A 23,641-nucleotide genomic window follows, 5' to 3' on the forward strand; every position below is an offset into this window, starting at 1 on the left:
GTGGGTTGCTGCTGGGCCCGAGGGGAGGGTTCCAGCCCACGTCCCGCAGCCCCGCTCCCCGCTGGCCCGGGGCGGTCCCGAGCGTGCCCCCGCCCCTTCGCGGCACCCGTAGGAGCGCTCGGTGGCCCCGCCCGCCACTCTCGGGATTTAATTGCAGGGGCCGCTGGGCCGCGCGGTATCCGGCTCTGCTGCGGCACCGCCGACATGGCGTCTACCAGCCGGTACGGGGGCGGGCTGGGCGCGGGGGGCCGAGGGAGGAGCGGCTTCGGCTCCGACATTGCTCCCGTCCGCGGCACGGGCGGAGGATGGCTGCGTCACCCCCGCTACCGCCTGGGGACTGAGCGGCGGCCATCGCCGCCCTTGCCCGGCCCCGGTGCTGCCGTTTTAGCACGGCTCTCGCGGTGCACGGCGCACCTGGCCCCTCTCCGGTGTCCTGTTTGTCGGGGCCGTTCCTTAGGGCGGCCGCGGTCGGGCCTCAGGGCGCCCGCGCCTGTTCGTGCGGGCCGGGCCGGGCCGGGCGGCCCCCGGCTGAGCGGCCTCTAAGGGGCCGAGCTCGCCGCCTCTGCGTCTTCGTGTCGCTATTGCTGGGTAGCGCTCCGAGGAGATGCCGAGGGTTTTGGGCGATTGATGTCCTGCGTGCGGAGCTCCTCGTCAGCCACAGCTCGGTGCGAACGGCGGCTCGGCCTGGTCTGTCCCCCGAGCGCGGCTGTGGCCTGGCCGGGCCCTGTGGGTACCGAGCCCGTCCCGCCGTGTCCCGCGGCCGGGCACCGGCAGCTGCGGCCCCTGTGTTCCCCGTGCTCAGCGCTGCCTTGAGCCGTGGTGCAGCTCCCTGGCCTGGCTCCGCCTTATCGGGGCCTGCAAACTGCTTTCAGGCTCCCACCCTAAATCCGTACCGGCACTAGTCAGCGACCAGACGGGTTTCGGGTTCTGAATTCCTTCCTCCTGGAGACACACCGAATTTTTCTTTCTAGTCTGAAAGCCCACGGAGCAGACTGGAGTGACTCCGTAACTCCTGCTAAACCTGTCCTAGGATCTAGGAACTGCTTCCGAGTAATCTTGCTGCAAGTCGGGAGTTATTTGCTGGGATGGGCCTTTACACACGTGCCATGCATTTTCCTTGGGTGTAGCTGGCTTAGTAAATTGAACCCATTGCAAGGAGTACAGGCGTATATGTGTCTGTAGCTAAACCGAGTTAAATTGGGATGGGAAGACAAATTTTTGCAATGTTTTATGAACGTAAAGTCTGAAACAAAGCATAGGTGGTATTCTTTGAGGCATCTGGATTTTTTTTTTCCTTTTGCTTAGTGTGTCACTGCCTTTTATGTAATGCCAAATGTCAGATGATTGTGAATGCTTTGTCAACAGTGTTGTCATATGAAACTTGTAGCTGGGAATAGAAGGAAAGTAGTCTAAAGAGCTTTCATGTACTCTTTTGAACATAATTTACATCTGAACATCTTGTGTTTACACGCTGTCTGGAGGTTTTAATATTAATAGTTATGGTGATTTTCAGTTTTAGTTTCGGGTTGCAGACATGTTTGTCTGTGGATTAAAATGTTCTGTTTTTTTGTGTTCTAGACTCATTAGAAATATCTAAAAAATGAAAATTAAGATGGGGAGTATAGGCTAGGCTGAATTAATGGCAGAAAGAATTGTGGAAAATGGCGTAACCCAGAGTAATTCTATTGGAAAACTTTTTAAAATTGAATGGATTACAAATTGGTTTTTTTGATTTATTCAAATAGAAGTTAGTAGTCATGATAAATTTTTTGAGATCAACTTCTGTACTCTTATGCTTTTAAACTTGAGCAGAATGGCTTTGTGGAATACATGGATCACAATTGTAAACACTTTTTACTCCATTTTGAAATAATTTTAGTAGAATTATGTAACACATTGTTAATATGAAGTATTTACTTTTAAAACATTTGGTTAGAAGCAGTTGGTTGTTGCTTTAGTTAGTAACTAAAAGCTGTTTATCAAATAATGCTAATGCTTTATGGGAAGTTGTAATTCTTGAAGATCCATGAGTGTGAAAGAGATCTGTTTTCAGAACTTCTTGTCATGTAATTGCCTTAGGAGCTGATTGTTTTTTGTTAAGATTTCACTATACATTGCTTAATTTAAAATGGAATTTATTCTTCAAATACTTTAAAATAAATCAGTGTTTGAATTGGGAATTTTCCAAACATACATGTTGTATGTGCACTACTTTCTGAGTTAAGGACCTGGTAAATAGTACTGTTCTGAGTACAAGGAGTGAAAATGCTTGTTTGGAATGAAGAAATCACCACTAACTTCTTGGGAGACTTCGTTTAGCAGTAGTTTGAGTTACACTGCATTTAATCAAGTCTGTTATGTAGATTTTTAATGTTTGATTTGAAGTGATTTTGGTACAAGATACATTACAAGAAAATTGGAATTTAGGTGATCTGAAGTCTTGATTGTCAAATGTAGTTGCAGCATTCATATAAAAAGTGCAGCTCAGATAATCGAGTTAATATTCTATAATTTAAAACATTGAGTGCTGTATTACTGAAGTATTCTTATCATCAAGGAACTTTTTTGCTTTTTTTCTTAGTTTGGATGTGCTTCCAAGGGTGACTTGCCCAAATCATCCAGATTCCATTTTAGTGGAGGATTACAGAGCTGGTGATATGATTTGTTCTGAGTGTGGGCTAGTAGTAGGTAAGTAATTATTAATATTTTTATAAATTGCCATGTAACCCAAATGGTGTGTGTAGGTTTGTGCTCTCTTGATGCCGAAGCGTTTGTGGTAGATTTGATGGGGTGTGTGTTTGTTTTGATTTTTTTGTGTGGGGCTTAGTTTTTTTTGTGATTGTCTGTTGCTACAAGCTTACTGCTCTGAATAGCCTGTGTTCTGGTAATTTCTTGCACTACAAAAATAATCAAACTCTCTTTAAAGACTGAAAATTTAAAATGTGCTGTAATATGAATTAGAGCATTGTGCTGTCCAGTCCCGTATTCTGTTTTTATTCATGACTCTTCTTTGATTCAGGTAAGTATAAGAGGTGTTACAGAAGCTCTCTATGAAATAACTTGCTTATAAGAAATAAAACCAACACAGCACAAAACCAAACCCCAACCAACCTCAGTTTCCCAGTAGCTAGATGTTATCTTCTGCCCTGAAAGATTTATCTTTATATGGTTGCTAGCATGTGTGTTAATCACTTCTCCCAAGGCTTTTTAAGACTATCCTAAATTTTCCCACTGGAATTTTGTGAAGCTCTTTTACTTGGTTTCTGTAGCAGCAACTTCCACAGACTAGACTGTATTTCGAAGTAGAATTGAATATTTAAAACGGAAGGCCTGTTAGGCTTTGTCTTTTGTTTGAATGAGAAAGGAAGTTTCCATAAAACCTGCTGCATATACATTTTTATTTATCTTTTCTAGGATGAACATCTTACATGCACCTTACCGTCTTTATTCCTTTTATCATGGGAAACTTTCCATGCTTGTATTTTGATAATCCTTTAAACTCCATTGTTTTCTGTTAATTTGTTTTTGGCCATTATGTGAAAAAATCCTCCTTGAAGTTACACGTTGGTGTGATTCATTCAGTGCTGCTAAATATTTCAAATTGTTTAGATCTATCTTTCCTAGACTATGGTGGTTTTGTTTTGCCTTGCTGCATTTAAAATTTTTCCTTAAAAGCTGTAAGTTAAGGGATTTGTGGTGAAGATAGTACTAATTTAGCCAAGCAACTAAAATGTCTTTTTATGCAAAAGCAAACTTCCAGATAAATTGTTAAAGTAAGTGTTAAAACATTTAAACTTGAGTACCAGTTTCCTTTAAAATCATGAAACCGTTTAAAACCTCTAAAGGAAGGGTTATAACTGCTTTGTTAAAAAGAAGGGATGGTTTAAATTGCATAAATTCTGATATAGGTCAATTCATCGATAAATTTCCTGGTTAAAAATTGAAATACCAACAGCAGTATTTCCTACTCAAATATGATAGTAAGCTTCTAAGTTACTGCTTAAAAATACTTTGGTGCATGTTCAGCTCTTTGTGTGGCTGTCACAGAGATTGAACAAAAGTTTAGAAAAGCCCGTCTTAATCAGTTCATAACTTTTAAGATAGCTCTGGTATTGGGAGAAGAGGAAAAGCTTTTTCTTCATAAATGTAATTTTTTGGAACTTGGAATTTGTCACAAGTCTCACTTCGTGTACCTTCTGTTACCTAGTCTCAAGGAATTCTTGCCTGAAGAGTTTATCCTCTGTTTTTTCTGAAGTAATAGCATTGGTGCACTCTTTAGTTCAAAATGTTAGCAGTTTCAATGAGCAGGAATTAGAATATTAATAGAAACTGTTTCTGAATTGAGTTTTTAATGTGTTTGTAGTTGTCTTAGTGCGGTTTACCGCCAGCATTACCAGTAGGATAAAAAATGTTTTTTAGGCAAGCATTCTGTGGATTTCTCCCCAAAAGGCTTTAACAGCATTGTGCTGATTGTTCTCATTCTGTTTTGCGTTCCTTCAGCTATTTAGCCTGCCTCTATGTGTCCAATTCCTAAGCTAGGGTATCCAGCAGGTAATTTGGAAAACCAATTAAATAGGGTGACAATAAGTAATCAAAGAGAAGTGAGAGCACTAAATATTTTCTCACCTGGTCTGATAAGAAATTTAGAGAGGGTGTAAACCAGATCCAATCCTTGATGCCTGTTTTCTGGAGATACTTGTGAAGAGGGATTAAAGGAGTGAAGACAAAATTTAGCTTTCATGTGTTCCAAATGCAACTTTCCTGTATTTGTAGCAGATTCCATGAGACACATTCCCCTTGAGAGACTAAAGATTTCATTTCCTGTTTTTACATAGGGAAGTTTTGTTTCAGGGCTTGCATGCATCGTGATCACAGGTGAGCAGAGCTCACTGAAAATATATTTTGGGATGGACTAAGAGTTACTGGGATCTTTCAGTGAACAGGATCATTTAGAACAGTTAACCGTCCCTATGCAAAAATCAATATATCTTGTAGCTGAAGTGCTACAGATTTATTTAAAAATATTGGTTTTTAGTGTCTGCAGGGCACTGCTGGTATAAATGGTAAATGCTGAATTTGTGCTCTTACTTTACTGCTGTAAAGTACATACTGGTGTGAGTTCACTGATTTTTTTCTTTTTTTCTTTTTTTTTTAGTGTGTGTGTGCAGTTTAGCTGTAGACAGAGCTAATAGTCTTTGACTTAACTAAGAGTATTTGCATTTGATGTTTTTCTTGCTTGCTATGGTGAAGTACTGAAGTTGCTTATTTATGGTAAGAGTGTAAGACTATTATATGTAGAACTGTGTTGTAGGATAAAATAGTTGGTGCACAGATATTTTTCAGGTTTGTAATCAATTTTCTGGGAATAGGAGATTAAATCAGTATTATTATCTTGCATTTAGCAGTTGAAAGGGTAATGCAGTAGAAAATTTTGGGGGAGCAGGAGGCCAGGACACAGAAGAGCTGATTTCTTTATCAAGTGAATTCCATATTTTAGGCAGACCTGTATGTTGCAAGTACTACTTTTTAAAGGGATTTTTGAGAAAAGTTTTTTATCAGAGTTGTTTTCTACTTAAAGGTTTCATTCTTAGTCTCAATAATTTAAGTTAGATCTAGTATGCTGGGGTTTTTTGCACAGTATTTTCCATGTATTCTGAATAAACAGGTGTTTTGCTGTGCAGTATTAAAATAATTTAATCTTGTAATGTCATTATGACTGAAGCTGCTGTTGAGAGTATTATTGTTTCAAAATACTGCTTCATTCTCCTAAAACCTCTCATCTGCCTTTTCATTATTACTTTTTGTGGATTAGTTTGTGTTCTGTCTTTTCATGGTAATTATTTCCAACTTGTTAACTTTTCCTTCTGCTAATTGCTTTTTACTTGAAAGGTGCTTGGAGACCTAAATTATAATCATCCATGAAATTTTGATATTAGTGTGGATTGACATGCATTTGAGACTTAACAACTCTGTCCCGGTCTATTTGCTGTGACAAGAATAGTGTTTTATTATCCCTACCTTTCTCCAGTCATTCTAAGCTATGTGCTTCACTAAGAGTTCATGGACAGGGTTCTTAGGGCTTAGTTCTGTGTTCATTTAAAACGTTCACCATATCTCATTCTCCAGACAGGGTTGGTGGGGGGAAAAGGGTGTTCTTCAAGAACAGAAGGCTAGTAAATCCTCTTTCTTGACAGGCAGATATTTTGCTTACTACCTTATAGGCAGTAAAAAAGGCTGGGAATCAGCTCATATGCCAGAAGGGGCTGAAGAAAGCAGAGTGAAAGTGAAAGACAAAGCACTGAATTTTCTTGATGTAGCAAGGTGGTGATGTGCATTTCAGAGGAGGATAAGAACAAGTCTGGTGGCATGTACTGCTATGTAGTATCTCAGGTATAAGGAATACCTCAGGTTAGGAACACCTTTTGAAGACATTCCTTAAATATCTATATAGATAGCTTCATTAAATGTTGTCTTAGTGTGCAGGAGTTAAGCAGTGAGGAATTTATTTTCAGTGTGTAGTAAGTGATTTTCTCAAACTGGTTTGCTCTGTCTGCTTCACTAGGCAGGTGTGGCTGAGAGGAGCAGTGCTCTTGTGTGGATCTGCTTTGGGGAGCCTTCTTTGGTAAAAAAGCAGAAGTCTGTCTCCAGCTGATGAGGATCTGTGGACACGTATCAACTCATTAAAGCTTTGAATCAGATTATGACCAATATTCAGACATTTCTGCCATGTTCTGTGTATACCTGGGTGTTCAGTTGAAGAATTTTAGGGAAAAATAGTCAATAGTCTGTGGTCTGCACTAAGGCTGTTACAAAAATCTGAGGATTTGTTTGCCTGATACTTCTGACACGTTTGAGATTAAAATGGTGCATTGTAAATTCAAATTGGTCCGTGAAGAATAGGTAAGATTTGACTATACTACAGGTGCTTTTTTTATTCTTGTCAGTATAATAAACAAGTAGAAAGGGGTTTCACAATTGCCTCTCAACTGGCCAGTTCATTACTCAGGATATCTGTCATTAGGGATAAGATTGCTTGCTTCTGTATAGCTGCTTGTTTTTTCTGAAAACCAAAGAAATCTTTTTCTTTTCAGCTGTTTGTAGTATCCAGTAAGTGGGGAAGGTGCTTAAGTACTTTTGACTTGCATCCAGTAGAGGGCAGTTACATCCATAGGGGAAAAATCTGTTAATATTTGCCTGTATGTCCAGGTTTACTCCTTTCTGCAAGTATTGTTAATATTTAAAATATTAATTCTTGATTCAAAGTATCACTTAAAAAGTAGGCAAAAGATCTTTAGATATGGATGTGAACTAGCAGCCTTTACATGCTTGGTGTCTAGACTACTAAAAAGTGTGTGACAAAAGTTGACCCTTGGAAAAAGACTCTCTGCATTTAGAGGAAAGCTAATTATAAAGGATACTGATGCTTAAAGACATTCCAAATAGCTGACTCTTGCATGAGCATTCACAGATTCTTCATATTATAAATTTCCTGTATTAAGTAAGTGACCTTCTTGCCTTTCTCAGCCAGCATTGCAAATAGTCTGTTCTAATTCTAACCCTTTTCAGCTTTAAAGGCAAAGGGTGATGCTTCAAAGTGTTTGGCAGTAATGCTTGTAAGAGTGGAAACAGACTTTAGATGTTAAACGTCAGCATCTTTTGTCAGGCTTTGTAATAAGCGCTGCTCTTAGCATGAGATTTCCTGGAGGGTGCAGGAAGCTTTCTAGTTAGTGGGTTTTTGGCTAGGGACCTAAGGTATTTGAGGGCCACTACTACTTCCACTAGGTGAAGTACTAGATTTTTCTAGTAAGTAACAGTAACATTTTGAATCATCCCATTTAGGGAGTGGTTCGTAACTTGCTTCCTTACCAGGCTGACAAGGTAATTAGGCTGGAAATAAAGGCTGGAAACAATCTGAACTCCTCTGATGGATAAAGAGTCTCAAATATTGTGATGTAGGGTAGATCAGGCACAACATTTTAAATTGAGATTCTGTAGTTTGGAGCCTCCTTCACACAAGTATTAGAGCTGTTAATCTTTTAAAGGCCTCAAGTCCTGGGGAGGTGTAAATTCAATTGACCAGACTTGTCCACCTGATCATTTAACATTTCTACTCTCATTTGCTTCTTCCAAAATTATTATGCAAGCTGATGGCTTTGGAAGCCTGTTAGTCCTTTTAGGTTTGTCATCATTTTGATATGCAGGAGCTGCTAAGCCTTTGTTCTTGTAGCAGTCATTTGCCTGCAGTGCTGTACTGTCTGTTTCAATCCATAGTTGCCTTTTGGTACTGGTGTGATGCTGTTGATGTCTGGCAACTAGTTAAAATCATCTGTGGCTTTTTTGTTTGTTTGCTTGTGGGGGCTTTATGTTTTGTTTAGCCATCTGAAAGCCTGCTTTAGTTACTTTAACTGTCTTGTGAATAGACTGGTGTTGCTGGTTGTGATGATAAATTTGTGGTGGCGACAATTTATTGAAAACAAGATAACTTTTACAAAGAATACAAATGCCTTACTAAGGGCTAGAAATAGTGATGACTGTAAAATTATATGTTCATTTATTTTTCCCCTTTCCATGAGTTTATTCTGTGGAGCATTTAATACATCTGGTCCTTAATAGAAGTTCTAAGGCTGAAAAATGGAAAAAAAGGTCATGTGTTCCCATATGGGGCAATATGTAAGCTAATAAATAGAATATGGAGTAGATACACCTGGAGTACTGTCTAGCTCTGGACTTCTGTGTACCAGGAAGAGAGAGACTTGCTGAAGCAATTTAGAAGGTGGTTGCAAAAGTGATTTAGGAGTTAGGAGAGTCTTGAGAGCTGAAGCTTGATCTGATTGTTCAGCCTGGCTCTGTGCAGTTTCATGTCTTCATTCTCCCCAGCTTGTAGCCTGCTCCTTAGTTTTTTCACTGTAGTTTGTCACAGCACCTCATTACTCTGCTTAATAAGGAGCTGACTGACACTTAAGTGTAATCCTATATATCTATACGCACATATTTATATTTAAATTTGGCATTGTAAAATGCTTTTAATTAAAAGTATAATATATGTGCTCACTAGATGGCAGCAGATTCCCTAACTAACTGTGAGAATGACACATTCCCTGTTATCAGTAGGTGTTTTGGATCTTCAGAGTGCAAATCAACTTTTAATACTGTATTTATGTTAAAATTAAAATATTAGTTAACAATATGCAGAACTTAATGCAATGTGCAGCTAATATTAGAGCTCCTCTGAAAAGAACTTAAGAACATGCCTTCTCAGCAGTGTTTCAAGAGTGGATATGGAAGATTACATAGCTCATGAATGTCATCATATTTCTAGTTTTGGTTAGATATCTTCAGTTTTAAGCTATCTTGTCTTCTTATAACAGATAATGCAAAATGCAGAAGGAGAAGAAAATACATATGTCTTATGAGTTACTGCAAATTTGATATATAGATATTTCAAACTAAGCTTTAAAAACTACTCAAAAGTCTATTTTAATTTTTGGGTCTGACCTGAGTTCGGTTTTGCATTTCTGTAGCACATGTTCTTTGCATGTGTCAGTTGTGAAGAAAAGTAACCTTGGCCTGAGGTTTTCTGTTCTGAGTAGCACTTCTGCATTTTATTAAATGAGCTTTTCAGATGATGAGTAACCTGAATTTGGTTACCAACCAGGGGAGTTGGCAGTGTGTGTTTGCACTGGAGCCTGTGTGTTAGTCTGTTAGACTGTATTTTAAAGAGACACCGAATCCTGGAAGAGTAGTTTATGAGAAGAAATGGAGCAATGGAGAAAAATTAGTCTGTTCAGAAAGATGCTTTGGGATATCAGCCTGGAGATGCATTTCACAAGGATTTGGTCCTGTAAACTGTTGTTTTTGTATGTATTTCAGAGGAGGAAGCTGAGGAGCTCAACTCTGCTGTTAGAGGAAAATCAAATAAAGGAGTATCTAATGTGACTATCTAGTGAAGCCCTTTTGTTCAAAAGGACTGCTTAGAAAGGGAGTAGCCAAGGAATATGTGGCCACTCCCATCCTTATTGCAGTTGTAGGTTGCCCAAACCAATATAAGACTGTGAGAAACAGAGACACCTGTATGGTGTACTTACTGGGAGCTTTCTTACTCTCATGTTGGACTGTTGGATCCATATTCCAGCTTGGGAAAGTCAGTCAGTAGGGCATGACCTAGCAAATTGAGTTTAGAGCTTGAAACCTTAAGTCAGTCTAATTTAGTCAGTAAAAAAATCTTAACTCAGTATTAAATTTAGTCTTTTTGTAAGACTAAATTTAGTATTTTAAAGTTTTGCTTTGACCACTTAGGGTGGGGCTTAATTGCATCTGTACTAATATCACAGTTCCAATGTGGTTTTTATGTATTGAAGAACTAAAGATAAGTGCTGCATTTTGTTTCTTGTTTTAGTTTCTTGTTGAATGGGATAATCCAGCTAATCATGCTTGTAGCTGAATACGTTTTCCATCTATGGAAACCTGTGGGCTTATTTGTTCCATTTTCATTAATACTTCTAGCTTGTGTCACACTTTTATAGAAGCCTTTTGAAAGATGGAATGTACTGCCTAGGATTTCTGTATATTTTCTGTGACACTGACAGTATACAGAAAAACTTCTTTTCTGTAGTAGCAGATTTCTTGGCAAAATGAAGATATTTGCATACTGCATCTTAATTCCACAAGTGCTTTATATTCAGTGATTTGTTCTACTTAATCTTTTCTTACTCTGACATAGTAGTCTCAGTCTTCTGTTTGTGATGTGTTTATCAAAGCAGGCAGTGATGTAGAACTTTTTTGTTAGAGCAGGAATGGTTCATAATTCACAAGAGGCAGATCCCTGAGTGAGTCATTTAGGTCATTCCCACTTGTGTGGAAAAATATTACATCATTGCTCTGTACTCAGTGTTCTATTTATACCATGCCAGAATTTTAAGTACATTTTGCTTTTTTTAGATGCTGTAAACAGTATTGGGGGTTCGTCTAAAAGTAAAGTTACTGCTAGGCCATAGAAGGAGCATTACTGAATCAAATATTTACAGAATCCAGGAGTCAGAGGAGCACACTGTCTGCAAATTCAAGCTTGCCAAGGGTGTGGGGGTTGACCTTTGTAGCAGAAAGAGTAAAAGGCAGCACAGATTCATTCTATCCATAACCCTGTAGCTTTTCATGGTTTTTTTCATGGTTGATTTTTTTTCTTCTCCCTCTTGGTTTTTATTAGACCAGTAAATAAAGGTGGAGCCATAGTTTTGAGCAGGTCTGACAGGTATTGATGAGCACACCTTTAACCTAAAGTTTTTTTGTTTTTTTTTTTTTTTGTTCTAGCAACTTCTTTTGGTTCATTCACAGCTTTCCATTTCAGGCATCCTCCTTGCATAGTTTTATGTTAAAAATCGAGTTATTCTGTCAGAATAGAGTCCCCTTGTATCCCCCAGGGAATTCTGCAGTTGCATCACTCTGTCCACACTGTCTGCATTTTTCTCCAGCTTCAGATCTTGTATTGTTTGCAGAGTGCTTTTTTCTGCCTTTTTCACCAGGTTAAATCAGCCTCTGTGATTTCATTCTAAGACTTCCATACTGTAAACAGTGCAGTCAGTGCTACTTTTTTTGCGGGCATTTCTCTCACAACAAACTTAAACATTGATAAAGGTGATGAATTTTCCCTCAGGTTTAGCTAAGGGTACCAATTATTCTGAAGTTTCTTCTGAGCTGTATTCTGCTTTACTGCAGAACACTAAGAGAAGTGGTCCTTTTATGTTATTTTGTGCATGTGTTCTTAAAAATCCTGTAGTATTGCTCTGGAGGCAACACCTTTGTGATGCAGCTTTTATCAGATCTCTGAATACAATGAACTGTGCTGGGTTTGGGGCTGGGGTTTGTGCTTTCTTTTGTGTTTCTTTTCTTCCCCCAAGTTTCTGTTGTTGTGTTTACTGTAGGGCTTTTGCCTGCATCACAAAGTTTGTGAGAATTAGTTCTCAAACTGGTAAGTTTTGAGAAATAATTCTCATTGCTGTTTCCTCTCATTGCTGTAGGAAAGGTTTAGTGGATGTGAATTTAATAGAGGACTGCAACGAAAGTTGTTTCATTCAGAAAATGTGGTGCTTTTCCTGTTTATTCTGAATCTGTACTGAAAATCTTCCAGTGTTAACAGGGTTGATTGTGTTTAAGTAGTTGAGTACATATATTTTATATAAAACTGTCAAGCATCATGAAATTGGGCAGGGTCACAACTGTCTTCAAGGATAAAAATTGAACTGCAAAATGTCATCAGTGGTGGGTTAGGAGGTACAAAATTGAGAGTACAAAGGAGCTAGAAATTACTCAAGAGAAGTAATTTACTATAGCTTGATGGGATTGTGTGCGTGATAGGTAATTCATGTGTGCACTATTAACACATGGCAAGTGTGATGAACTTAAGTTACAGCAACTGACTCATTGAGAACAATCCACAGGCAGTCCTGACTTCAGCTTGAAATTGAGATCTTGATTCCTTTTGTGTATTGGAAATGCCATGATGTTCTTAATGGATAATCCATAAAGGTGACAGTTCCTGGTTTCAGGATGCATTTCTTTAGTTATTTATGTCTTCTGTGGAGCTCTAGTTGCATTTTTTTTTCCATTGTAGATACTGAGCATTCCGGTTTGTTGTCCTGCAGTTACTGTTGTGTTTGGGAATGCCAGCAGTCTGCCTCCTTGGAGTGCAGAGCTCAGATGCCTGCCTTAATGTTTCATGCAATATTTTAAAGCACTGTGTCAATGCAGACTTTGTGTTGCCCTGTGTTCCCAGGTGACCGGGTCATAGACGTGGGCTCAGAGTGGAGAACGTTCAGCAATGACAAAGCAACCAAAGACCCATCTCGAGTTGGCGACACCCAGAATCCTTTGCTCAGTGATGGTGACTTGAGTACAATGATTGGCAAGGTAACACTGGAAATACTTAAGTTTGCTGAGTGTTTTTATTTCAAGTACCAGGTGACACTTCCCTAGAAAAACTATACAACATGTATTTTTGAGAAGATTTTCACCTGAACTGAAGTTGCATGTTTCAACAGTCTATAAAATGTGGCCCTTTCTGGAGGATAGAAGGAAAGGGCCAATCTTTGCAAAAAAACCAAAAAGTTTGCAGTGTTGTGGGGTTACTTGCTACGCTTAGATTTGTTGCTATAAATAGGAAAGCTGATGTTGCAATTTTAAAAGAAGTATACTTTGACTTAGCAAGTGTATTTGAGGTGGTTCTGAAGTTAACGTTGAGATCTCAACAGCTAATGCTGCTGTTGTTTTTTCGTACTAAAGTCTGTATCAGAATCATATTGGAGACCTGGAGACCACCTTGTACATGTTCTTTCAATTAATGTTAAAGCACTAAATGTAGAATTCTTTCATGGTCAGAGTGCCTCAAAGCAAAGTAGGCCATCTATACTTGGGTTGAAATTTTGTGGTGCAGTCATATCCTGCTGGTTCTCCTGAGAGCAAGCAGGACTAGTCACACAAATGCATTCCCTTTAATGAAGCAGCGACCCAGGTAAGTTTTAATTGTTGTACTTTCTTCTTCATATTTTACTGCAAGATCCAAATTAACTTTTTGTGGATTTCCTGGATGTTTCATGAACAGGGATGAAGTTGCTGATTAGAACATTTTGCTGCTTTATGTGTTTTCTCAGAAGTTTTTGTCCCAGTAATGTTGCTAGGATGAAGTGCCTAAATATGTATGTATAGGGCAGTGTGCAGCATGCTTTTCATCCAAGAATTCTTAAAAGCAAGGAAGTCAACAAGTGAATAGTCATGGGCAGCTAATTTTCACCATTAGTGAAAAAGAAATCTTTTCTTTGAGAAAATGTCCGTTTTGGACAATTCTAAGCATTGCTGCCTATCACATTTTATGATTATAGGTGGCTTTTGGAGTACATTCAGACAAACAAATTTCTGCACTGCTTCATTAAAACATTGGCTAAAGGGCTCTATGAAGCAGTGTTATAGAAGTCACTGGAATTCTAATACCACCTATATAGGATCAGAAAGATTGTAGTTCAGAGGGCTTGGCTTTCTGTTGCTGATTTGGTCAACTGTGATAAAGATCTATACCTTTATAGACAGATGGAGAAATGGACTGTTTGCTCCAGGTTCACATTGTTTCTCACTCTGAGCTGTGTAAATACAAGGTTTGTTTCTGGGAACTCAGTTTGATTCAGTCAGTGGAATGACCTGAGCTCCTTTAGAACCTGGACATTGGAAAAGACAAAAGACATTTCAGCTTTATCACAGGTTTTGTGTCCAGGTGATCAGTGACTTGTGCTGTTAACCCCCTTCCCTCTGGATGTTCAGATCATAATTTGGAATAAAGAGGGATAGCAACCTTAGTGAGAGAATTAAAGACACAGGAACTTGTATGAAAAGTTTGTTTGCCCATGAACGTTAAAAACTTGAAGAGCTGGACATTTGACTAATGAAAGTTTTGCTGTAAACCAGAACATCCCAGAATAGGCAGGAGTAAACTTGCTGTAGCAAAGAGTGCCATTCCATAAAGATACAATGAGAGTTTTAGTGTGGCATGATTTAACCTCTGAGAATTGAGTAAAAAGTGCTGGAGCTGCCTGGATTGTGTTTGGGATTGTAGAGGGGGCAGTCAGTCCAACTGTGGATACTTTATTTGCAGAGGTGCATTATTTTCTATGGGAAATTGAGAGTCCCTTTGACAAACCAGGATGTTTTCTGCACAGGAGTTCCTGTGTTTGTCTTGCTAGTAAGCAGGAGCTCTGCCGTGTCAGTTCCTTGATGTGAGCTCTGTATAAGGGACTGCTTTTTTTTCAGTCGTTTGGAAGGAAGTGAATGGCTTTTATCAGAAGATGCTGAAGACATCTCCTGTCAGTGCGGAAAGGGCATGAATTTTGCAGCAAGGAAATAGTACATTTCTCAAGCAGTCATCTGAAGTGCCTGCTGACAGTAGGTTGGGATGTGGATTGACCTGGATAGACACAGTGGTTGAACACTAACTAGATAGACACAGTGGTTGAGCAAGGGTGAAATTGGTGTAGTCATGAAGAGGGTAAGTAGCACCTGCAGAACAACCTATATGAATTCCAGAGAATGAAACAGGGTAAGATTATTTTCCCAGTTAACAGCAGGTTTTAGAAGGGCCTGGAGTGGACCCCATGTTTGTGTGCCAGAGATGGCTTTAACCTTTCATATGGGACAGGACCAGGGCTATTTCTTTCTGCTTGAGGTAGGACTGCAGATAATAAAATCTTTACAGCTGACCTTTTCCACCCTCACAAAAACACTCTCACCAGAAAAACCCCTAAAACACAACCTGTGTTATGGGAAATCCAAAAGAGAAGGACATTGATAATTCTCATGGCATGTCATGTTAGATCTGTTGTAGACTCCTGGGAACAGAGAGGGAAATGGAGTCTCAGCCAGTTATAACAGTATTGCTTTATAACAGTAGAGGAAGAGGGTCAATTCTCCTTCACAGAGTGGTTTGTGTCTCTTTCCTCTGGGAAGGCAGGAGGTGCTGCTCTGGGGCCCCTTCCTGCAGGGATGTGTGGTCTGTATGTGTTAGCTGCTCTGCCTGTGCAAAGGGATTAATTCCTAATTGGTTTTAATGTGTAAGGAACCCATCTGTCTGAGGCAGCAGCAGCAGCCTGCATTGGAACAAAGATTAATTTGCCTGTGAAGAGGAGGGTGAATAACATAGTTGGCAGTGCTGGAAGCGGTTTGAATTCCACAGGCAGGTCTTCAGGATACTGGCACAGAGCTGTAACTCTGAAATTAGATACTGTGTGCTGCAGTTGATCTGATTACAATGCAGATCAATTGGAGGCATGGTGAAGTGTCACATTAATTGTGACTTGATTGCCAGAATGTTATAGTTATTTCTAAAATTCTAACATAAAGTTAAAGAAAAATAACTAAACAAGCATCTTAGTTTTGCTTTGATACAGGGAGCTCTCTTCTAGGAATCTAAAAGCAAAAACTGCAAGTTTTGTTTCCTATCTTGTGGAAAATGTCTTTTGTCACCTTTGCTAGTTAATTGATTCCTTTTTTTGTAGCAACTGCAACTCCAAGAGAATTTATAATGGTTGAACAAAGATCTAATGCAATCTTTTGGCATAGAATTTCTATCCTTTGATCAGATGTCTTTGAAAGAAAGCTGGCTTTTGTTAAACTGCATGACCTGAATCTGGAAGTGCTATATTGATAAACAGTGAGAAGGTACCAGGGGCTGATGATTGAAAAAGGAGAAAGGATAGATCAGACTGATCCATGTGAGCTGGTTCTACTGGACAAGAAGACTAGACTGCTGGATCAGGGGGCATGCCTTGGTGCTGTGGTTAACCACAAATCAGTGATGTGGGTGATACTGGTCATACTGTGTGCTGCTCTGGGGAAATACTGGGGTACAAAGCTGTTGAATGCCAGCACTGTAAAGCTGATCTCCACTGAGCCCCTTCAGAGATTGTCACTGTTTACTTGACTGCATTTTTTCACTTTAGTTACCTTGAAGGGTGTTTTCAGGATTGTATCCATGAGATTTCTGTTCTGTTTGAAAGCCAGACAAGTAGAACTCCCGACTCAGGCCACAGCAGTAAACCACATGATTCATAAAGTCAACTTCATTTCAGTTAAAACTGTGTGGCTTCTGCCTTTTTCCATGAAGGGGAAGGATCTCCTAACATGATTGTCAAGGGCTGAAATCAGTAAAGTATTGTCCCTCAAAGCTCCAGAAGGAGAGTCGATGGTGCATTTAAATAACACATGCAGGGAGAATTTCCATGGTTTATGTAAGCAGTTGAGGTGGAAGAGAGTTTTCCACCCTTTTTATAGTGTGAGTTTTATATTGGGCATGGCTCTTGAAGAGGGCTCACATCAGCAGGGTAAAATCTTTGTCTACTTTCACTCTGCAGCACCTAATAGATGTGGGTTGTTCTTTGTTTGGTTTTTGTAAAATTTTTTTTGTTCTCCTTAACCAGCGGACCAAGGAAAATCCCTCTGATGAAGGGGAATCCGTGCTGGCTCCAGGACAGAGCAATATTTCCTGGTAGATTAGTCTCTGATACAAAGCCTGACTAGACAAGGACCTGGGGACTTGCTGTTGTTTGTGCTCACTCTTCTGGCATCTACAAGAATTTGAGCTCATACAGTTCCATGTAAGCATGTGTGCATAGCACTGGTGTGGGAGGCCATGATAAACACAAATGTAACACCCTGCAGGGAACAGGGGTATAACTGATGGCCAGCAAGGAGCCTTTTGGCCTAAGACTTCTGTATACTTTGGGCCAAGGGAAGTTTTGGCATAATTTTTGAATGGAAGGCCTAGTATTGCTCTTTGTGGCCTGAAGTCTGTTGTACTTTATTCTTGCTCTTTGCTTACCTTTTCATCTTACTGGGAACCTTTGAATAGTTGGAGGTGTTCATCCAGCCAAGGAAGTAGGATTGTCTTTGGAGCAGCCCTCTGTTGTGTTGGTGCCAGGATCATGTCTGGGTGCTCCTTTTGTATTAAAGATGTTTGGAGTAGTAGGAAAAAGACATGAGTGGTTCTGGAATCTGTTGTAAAGACCTGTTGAAGGAGCTAGGGAGACTTGTGAGGAGGGTTCTGTGCCGAAGTCCTCAGTTGCCACAGTGAGTCAAGGTGTGTGAGCACCACAGATGGTGTCTCAGCAGGGAGGGATCCACTGGGGCTGCTGGAAGTGGGGTGTCCTTGAGGCCTTGGGCATGGGAAGGGGAGCAGTGTATGTGAATGGTCAAGAGCAAGTGTTATTACTGTCAGAAAACATCTATTAAATGCAGAAGTGCACCTCAGAGATGACAGAGTTATAGCCTGTGTTAAAATAGAAGGGCACTTCCCAAGAACATGGGTCAGGAAGGAAGAAACCAGGCAGCTGAGAAGAAAAAGATGATGCCAGGGATTGTTCTATGCTTTGTTCACTGTGTCTTTACCCCACTTTGTACAGCCTGGACATCTCAATCCATTGCTGGATATTTAGTTTGAGATTTCTGTGTGCAAGTGCTTAGCTAGGTTATCAGTCAGCCACAGATCAAGACCTGCTTTGTGTTTACCAGTTTTGGCAAAATGACAGTGTGGTAGTCAGTGTCTGTGGTGGCTTGTTTAAATGACCAAATCTGTCTGTAGTGAAAGCTGGATGCCCCATCTCAGGTAAATCGTTTGAAGGTACCAGCAAGGAATAAATGGTTGCAGATTCAGGAAATCCGTGTTTCTACACATGATGGAATTATGAAGAAATGGTTTCCACTTCAAGGAACTTGGGGCCCCTTGCATACTGTGACAGTGAACACGTATGTAGACAATATAAATTGCTCTTCTCTTACAGGACATGTCATTATCAGCTATCACTAATCTGACATGGCATTATTTGGTTAAGACTTGTTTTGGACTGCTGGCAAATTGAGAACTTTGAACATTTTAGAGCCTTTTGGTTGGGCATATTTGCATATCTAATAGAAGTATGCATTTTGCTCTATAAGTTGTTAGGTACAAGCTGAATGGTACCTTGGAAGCTTGTTTTGAAGTTGCCAGGTTGAATGTGAGGCTTTAAATTCTCTGAAGACCTCAAGCTTTTCTTTTAAGAGGCCAATGATTTTTCCATAAAGTCAAAATACCTGGATATTTCCATTTTCTGATAAAGGCTTGCAGCCTCTAACAGGCATGGTATTGGGTTGGGTTTGACTGGCTCATTGGTTTGTGTGTTCTCTTTGCCCATGCCTTCTCTATGATGGTTATCATTGTAACAACTGGTCTCCAGCTGACCATAAAAATGTTTTTATGACTCATTGATGTTAGGGAAGATGAAACAGGAAAGCCTTATAAATATGATTGCCTGGCAAAAGATTTTGAACGTATAGAAACTATAAGCAAGATTGAAATGAAAGCAAGCTTTGAGATCCCTTAGTTACTAAACAACGGGAAAACAATGGTGTGGCTAGCTGAAGGTGATCCTCTTTTGATGAAACAAGACCCTCTGCTTGCAGACAGGTCCAAGGGTCAGAGCAGACCCTGCCAGCTTGGCAGAAGGGGTTCAAAGAGTAGTTTTTAGGGTTTAAAATGTAGCACAGTATGGTAATGTAGTGATTCTTATAGGCTGTATGGAAATGCTATAGGATTTGTATATTGTACTAGATTGGTCAGTGAGAATCAGAATATTCAACACAGTGTAGAACTTGTTGTGTGGAACAATGCTTGGCTGAATGAGTTACTTTCAGTGATGTTTATTTGCACAACTGTTGGAACCGATGCCTTGAATTAAAATGTATAAAGCTGGAAGATGTTTGCTCTTGAAGTGAGGAGGAAGTTGCTTAGTTGCTTGTATTATTGATAACACAAATTTTTCTTTTCAGGGCACAGGTGCAGCAAGTTTTGATGAATTTGGGAATTCAAAGTACCAAAATCGCAGAACTATGAGCAGCTCTGATCGTGCGATGATGAATGCTTTTAAAGAAATTACGAACATGGCAGACAGAATCAACCTCCCTAGAAATATAGTTGTAAGTTCATGTCTCTCTTCCTTAAATTGTTCTGGCATTGACTTAGTTAGCATAATATAATGAGCACATGAATTTTTGATACTGCTGCTAATTAAATGGCCTAGAGTTAATTAAATTTCATCTTCTTGCGTTGAAGGATCGAACAAATAATTTATTCAAGCAAGTGTATGAGCAAAAGAGCCTGAAGGGGAGAAGTAATGATGCTATTGCTTCTGCTTGTCTCTACATAGCCTGTAGGCAAGAGGGTGTTCCAAGAACATTTAAAGGTAAGTTTTCAGTGATACAGATTCAATTTTGCTATGAAGGAAAGGTTTAGTTTCTGTCACTGTAGGAGGTTGGCTTTTTTATTCCTGGACTTTGTCAAATTGGTCGTTCTCAGCTGTAGCTCACCTTTGAGGGGAGGGTAGAAGGGTCTGTGAGAATTTGTTGTATTTGTGGAGTAGGCTCTAGGGCATGGGGGTTTTAGCATTTGAAAGTTATTTTGAGTGTTGGTGAAACTTAAAAGGCATTGCTTTGATCAGAAGATGGTGGAGACTGTTGTAACTGATTTAACTGATTTTGAATCAGCAGTTCTGTAGTGAATAGTGCAACTTTTCCCTAACAGAGATACAATTCTCTAGCATTCAGTACCAAATTTCCCTTACTTAAGTGAGCTGTATTAATTAGTGCCTTGTGATAAATGTGCACTGACTGAAGTTTCACAAATGGTCAGAGCTTATTTAGTGATTGTGGCCTTCAGGACATTGACCTTCTTTGTGGGTCTTAATATACTGAGAATCAAGTTTGATTATTTTGGGGGCAACAAATGCTGTGAAGCCTAAGATTTTTTTAATTTATACTCTTTTTTTCAGAAATATGTGCAGTGTCCAGGATTTCAAAGAAAGAAATAGGCCGGTGTTTTAAACTTATTTTGAAAGCTCTGGAAACCAGCGTTGATTTGATTACAACTGGAGACTTCATGTCACGATTCTGTTCTAATCTGGGTCTTCCCAAACAAGTACAAATGGCAGCAACCCATATTGCCCGGAAAGCTGTGGAATTAGATTTGGTTCCTGGGAGAAGCCCTATCTCTGTAGCAGCTGCAGCTATTTACATGGCATCACAGGCTTCTTCAGAGAAAAGGACGCAAAAAGGTAAAACTTGACTTTTTTTGGTCTTTTTTTTGGTTTGTTTTTAGTTTGCCATGTCTTTCTTCCTGAAAGAAACTTCAGTATTGCTGTAAAACTTGGATGAGGTCTGTGCAAACAGTGATAAGCTCATTTTAACTGCATACAGCAAGGACCAAACCAGGATCTCCCACTCCCCAGAATGAACATGGAGTAATTGGTTACACTTAGTGTAAACTGAGTTCATTTTCTTCTGGTATTAGGAGTTGGATTCTTGAATGCAATGGACCAGTGCATTCACATGAGCATAATAATTTAAGTTCACATATATTTTCATGTGTCCATTTTTCTGCTCTAAAATATTCCAAACAGGAACTTGATGGCAGTTGCGGGGAGCTCTTGGACTTTGGATTGCATCAAATCTTTAATCATTCCTGCAGCCAGGAATCACCTGCATTAGTACATGGTCCTTGACTTACTGTGAGCCTGTGGTAAAGATGGAAAGTGTGGGATGGCAAGGTTTGCTGTGGACCAGCTGGGGGCAGATTCCCTGCTGGTAGGGTAGCCTGTGGGGAGCCAGTAAGGAGTTCAGGGCTCTTGAGCTGCAGAGTAGCATGGAATCAGCCCCTGGGGCTCAAGGGAATGAGGCTACAGGGCAGTGATGTCTGGGGAAAGAAGTTTACTAAGGCTGCAGGGGGTAGAACTTGATGTGAGAAATGGATTCAAGTGCTCCTCTGAATTGTCCAGTCCAGATCAGAAATGTTGAAAATGTAGCAATTTCTTAATGGAGCATTCCTTTTGGATAAAGAATAGCTTTTATCTGTCAGGTTGTGGTTTGTTCCGCATTTGTAACTGCTTATGTCCTTGGAGCTTCCATTCCATCCTCTTGGCACTTTCCTGGGCCTATGAGTGATCTGTAGCCCAGGAAGTTCAGTACCTTCATCCTTGCTGGTTGTGAGATTGCATCTCTTAAGAGTGATAATTAAAATACAGCTGCTTGCCATGGACACCACAGCTCCATACTGCTCCAGTGGTTTTGGAGAGTGCTGAAGGCTCTCATGCAGTTCAAGGTTTAAATTCCTGACCTTTTTTCTTTTTTACTAACTCTTGAATAAATTTAAGTTTCTGTGCATCTCAAACAAGTGTTCCCTTAGCTTGTTAGACAGTGGTGTGTGCCTCTGCCTTATTTCTTGGTGCATTTTAAGGTAAATGTATTTCATGCTTAAGTGAAGGTATCAGTTTTTATGTGGCTCAGTTTTTTGCTTGTTTTTACTTAAAGCATAAAAATGAAGTTCTAGAAGTTGATGGTGATTCGTTAAAATACTGGTGGTCATATGTAATAGATGTTTCTAATTACTTTTGCCCTCTTCCAATTTGAAGTTTGTTATTCCACTATTTATAGCTTAAGGTGAGCTGTAACACATAAGAAGACAGACTTAAGTATCCAAAATATTAGTCACCACAGTTAACACCATTTCTACCAGGCTTTTGGGGGAGTTGCAAGTGAAGCAAGTGTCCAGTGCCTCTTGATAAGTTATGCTTGCTGGTTTTTTGAATGTAAATGGCAAAAGTAAAAACTAACCACTTCTCTGCTTTTTGTTGTAGAAATTGGTGATATTGCTGGTGTGGCTGATGTTACGATTAGACAGTCATACAGGCTGATCTATCCTCGAGCTCCAGATCTTTTCCCAGCAGACTTCAAGTTTGATACCCCAGTAGACAAACTACCACAGCTGTGAGATTGCAGAGGGTTAATTTCTGTTAACCCCCCCAAAAAAACCCCAACAAAAACAAACTCTTTATTTTTGCCTATAATAAAGGATGTACAAAGTGTTAATATTGGGTCTTCGTGTTGTGGAACTGGAGGATATGGAGATGGAGCATAACTGCTGGAAGGCAGCATACATTCCAAGGGTAAACAAGCTGATTGTGTGGCATTTTGTATGTATATATTAGTGGAAGTAAATATTTAATATCTGTTGCAACAAATTTAATTTGATACTGTTGTACTTATTTAGATTTCTTTTGTAGGGATCTAGTAAGATGTATTTTGGAGAATTTAAAATATTGTGTAATTCCCAAATAAACTGTTTTCCAAAAACACCATCTTGTGGTATGACTGCAATGTGACATGCACGTACTGTTGTACATGCTGAGAACTGGAATGCAGTCCATGGAATGGTGGAGTGAGCTTCATACTTGTGGGCTTGGTCACAAGGCTGCTTAAATGCTCACTTTATGGACAATTTCTGATCTCTGGAGTGCTCTAGTCGCTGTAGGAAGCTGTAGTGTGAGTGCTTGCACCCAGAATGTAAACAGTTGCTGAAAAGCTGTTCCAAGTTTTGCACAACTGCTGCAGAATATTTCCAAACTGGTTGCAAAAGGATTAATCCCATCCTTGGCACAGTCTTCCTGATTCTCAATGTCTCTGCTCTTCTGCTGTGAATTTGAGGTAATCACAAAGCAGCTACTGAGAAGCATGAGTACTCACTGTAGTTGAATTCCTGGTAACTTCATGATGCTTAGTACTGTACAAAGAAAAGTAAAAATGTTTATAGTGTATGTTTGTTAAATGTCTGTCCTGCCAGCCCACCCTGCAGTCTGGCTGGCCTGTGGTTGTTCTAAGTGAGCATTTGTTGTTTGAGCTGATATGCCAGGTGCTGAGTGAAGGCCTGAAGTTGTTCAGCCCTGCCCAGACTAAGAGCTTTGAACACTGGTTGCCTCCTGACAGTGTCCCTTTGTGTACAAAGCAACAAATGTGCTTAACTGGGAGTCTTGTGGTTCCTGAGATTTTTGTATCACAGGTGCAAATGCAGTTTAGCTACACAAATAACAGCTGAGGGTTCAGCTTGCTGCACATCTGGTCTAAGCCAGCCAGAGGAAAGGCTGTGTCCAGTGCTAATAGCACTCAATAATTGCCAGTAGTCCTTGCTGTTTGTTTTCTAGTTGAGCTTTAATCTTCTTCTGCCAGTAGGTACTGGAAATGTGGAGTCTGAACATTTTTTTCTGTAGGTTGTACATTCCTGTTACACCTCAGGAGAGCTGTTGGTTAC

The 23,641-nt window shown here is 39.9% G+C and overlaps 1 protein-coding gene across 1 annotated transcript; it reads left to right on the forward strand.

Annotated features, from left to right (window-relative positions):
- Positions 1-121: 121 nt before the first annotated feature.
- Positions 122-22,691, forward strand: GTF2B (general transcription factor IIB). The gene is made up of 7 exons (XM_036387409.2): positions 122-221; positions 2,582-2,688; positions 12,770-12,903; positions 19,336-19,482; positions 19,619-19,748; positions 20,334-20,615; positions 22,194-22,691. The coding sequence occupies exons 1-7, from the start codon at positions 205-207 to the stop codon at positions 22,325-22,327; spliced, it is 951 nt and encodes a 316-aa protein (XP_036243302.1). The 5' UTR covers positions 122-204; the 3' UTR covers positions 22,328-22,691.
- The last annotated feature ends 950 nt before the right edge of the window (positions 22,692-23,641 follow it).

Source organism: Molothrus ater, chromosome 9 (assembly GCF_012460135.2).
Source record: "Molothrus ater isolate BHLD 08-10-18 breed brown headed cowbird chromosome 9, BPBGC_Mater_1.1, whole genome shotgun sequence".
NCBI lineage: Eukaryota > Metazoa > Chordata > Aves > Passeriformes > Icteridae > Molothrus > Molothrus ater.

Coding starts and splice junctions, on each gene's coding strand:
- GTF2B (XM_036387409.2), top strand. Junction 2,689..12,769: donor TGAGTGTGGGCTAGTAGTAG/GTAAGTAATTAT, acceptor CTGTGTTCCCAG/GTGACCGGGTCATAGACGTG. Junction 19,483..19,618: donor ACCTCCCTAGAAATATAGTT/GTAAGTTCATGT, acceptor CTTGCGTTGAAG/GATCGAACAAATAATTTATT.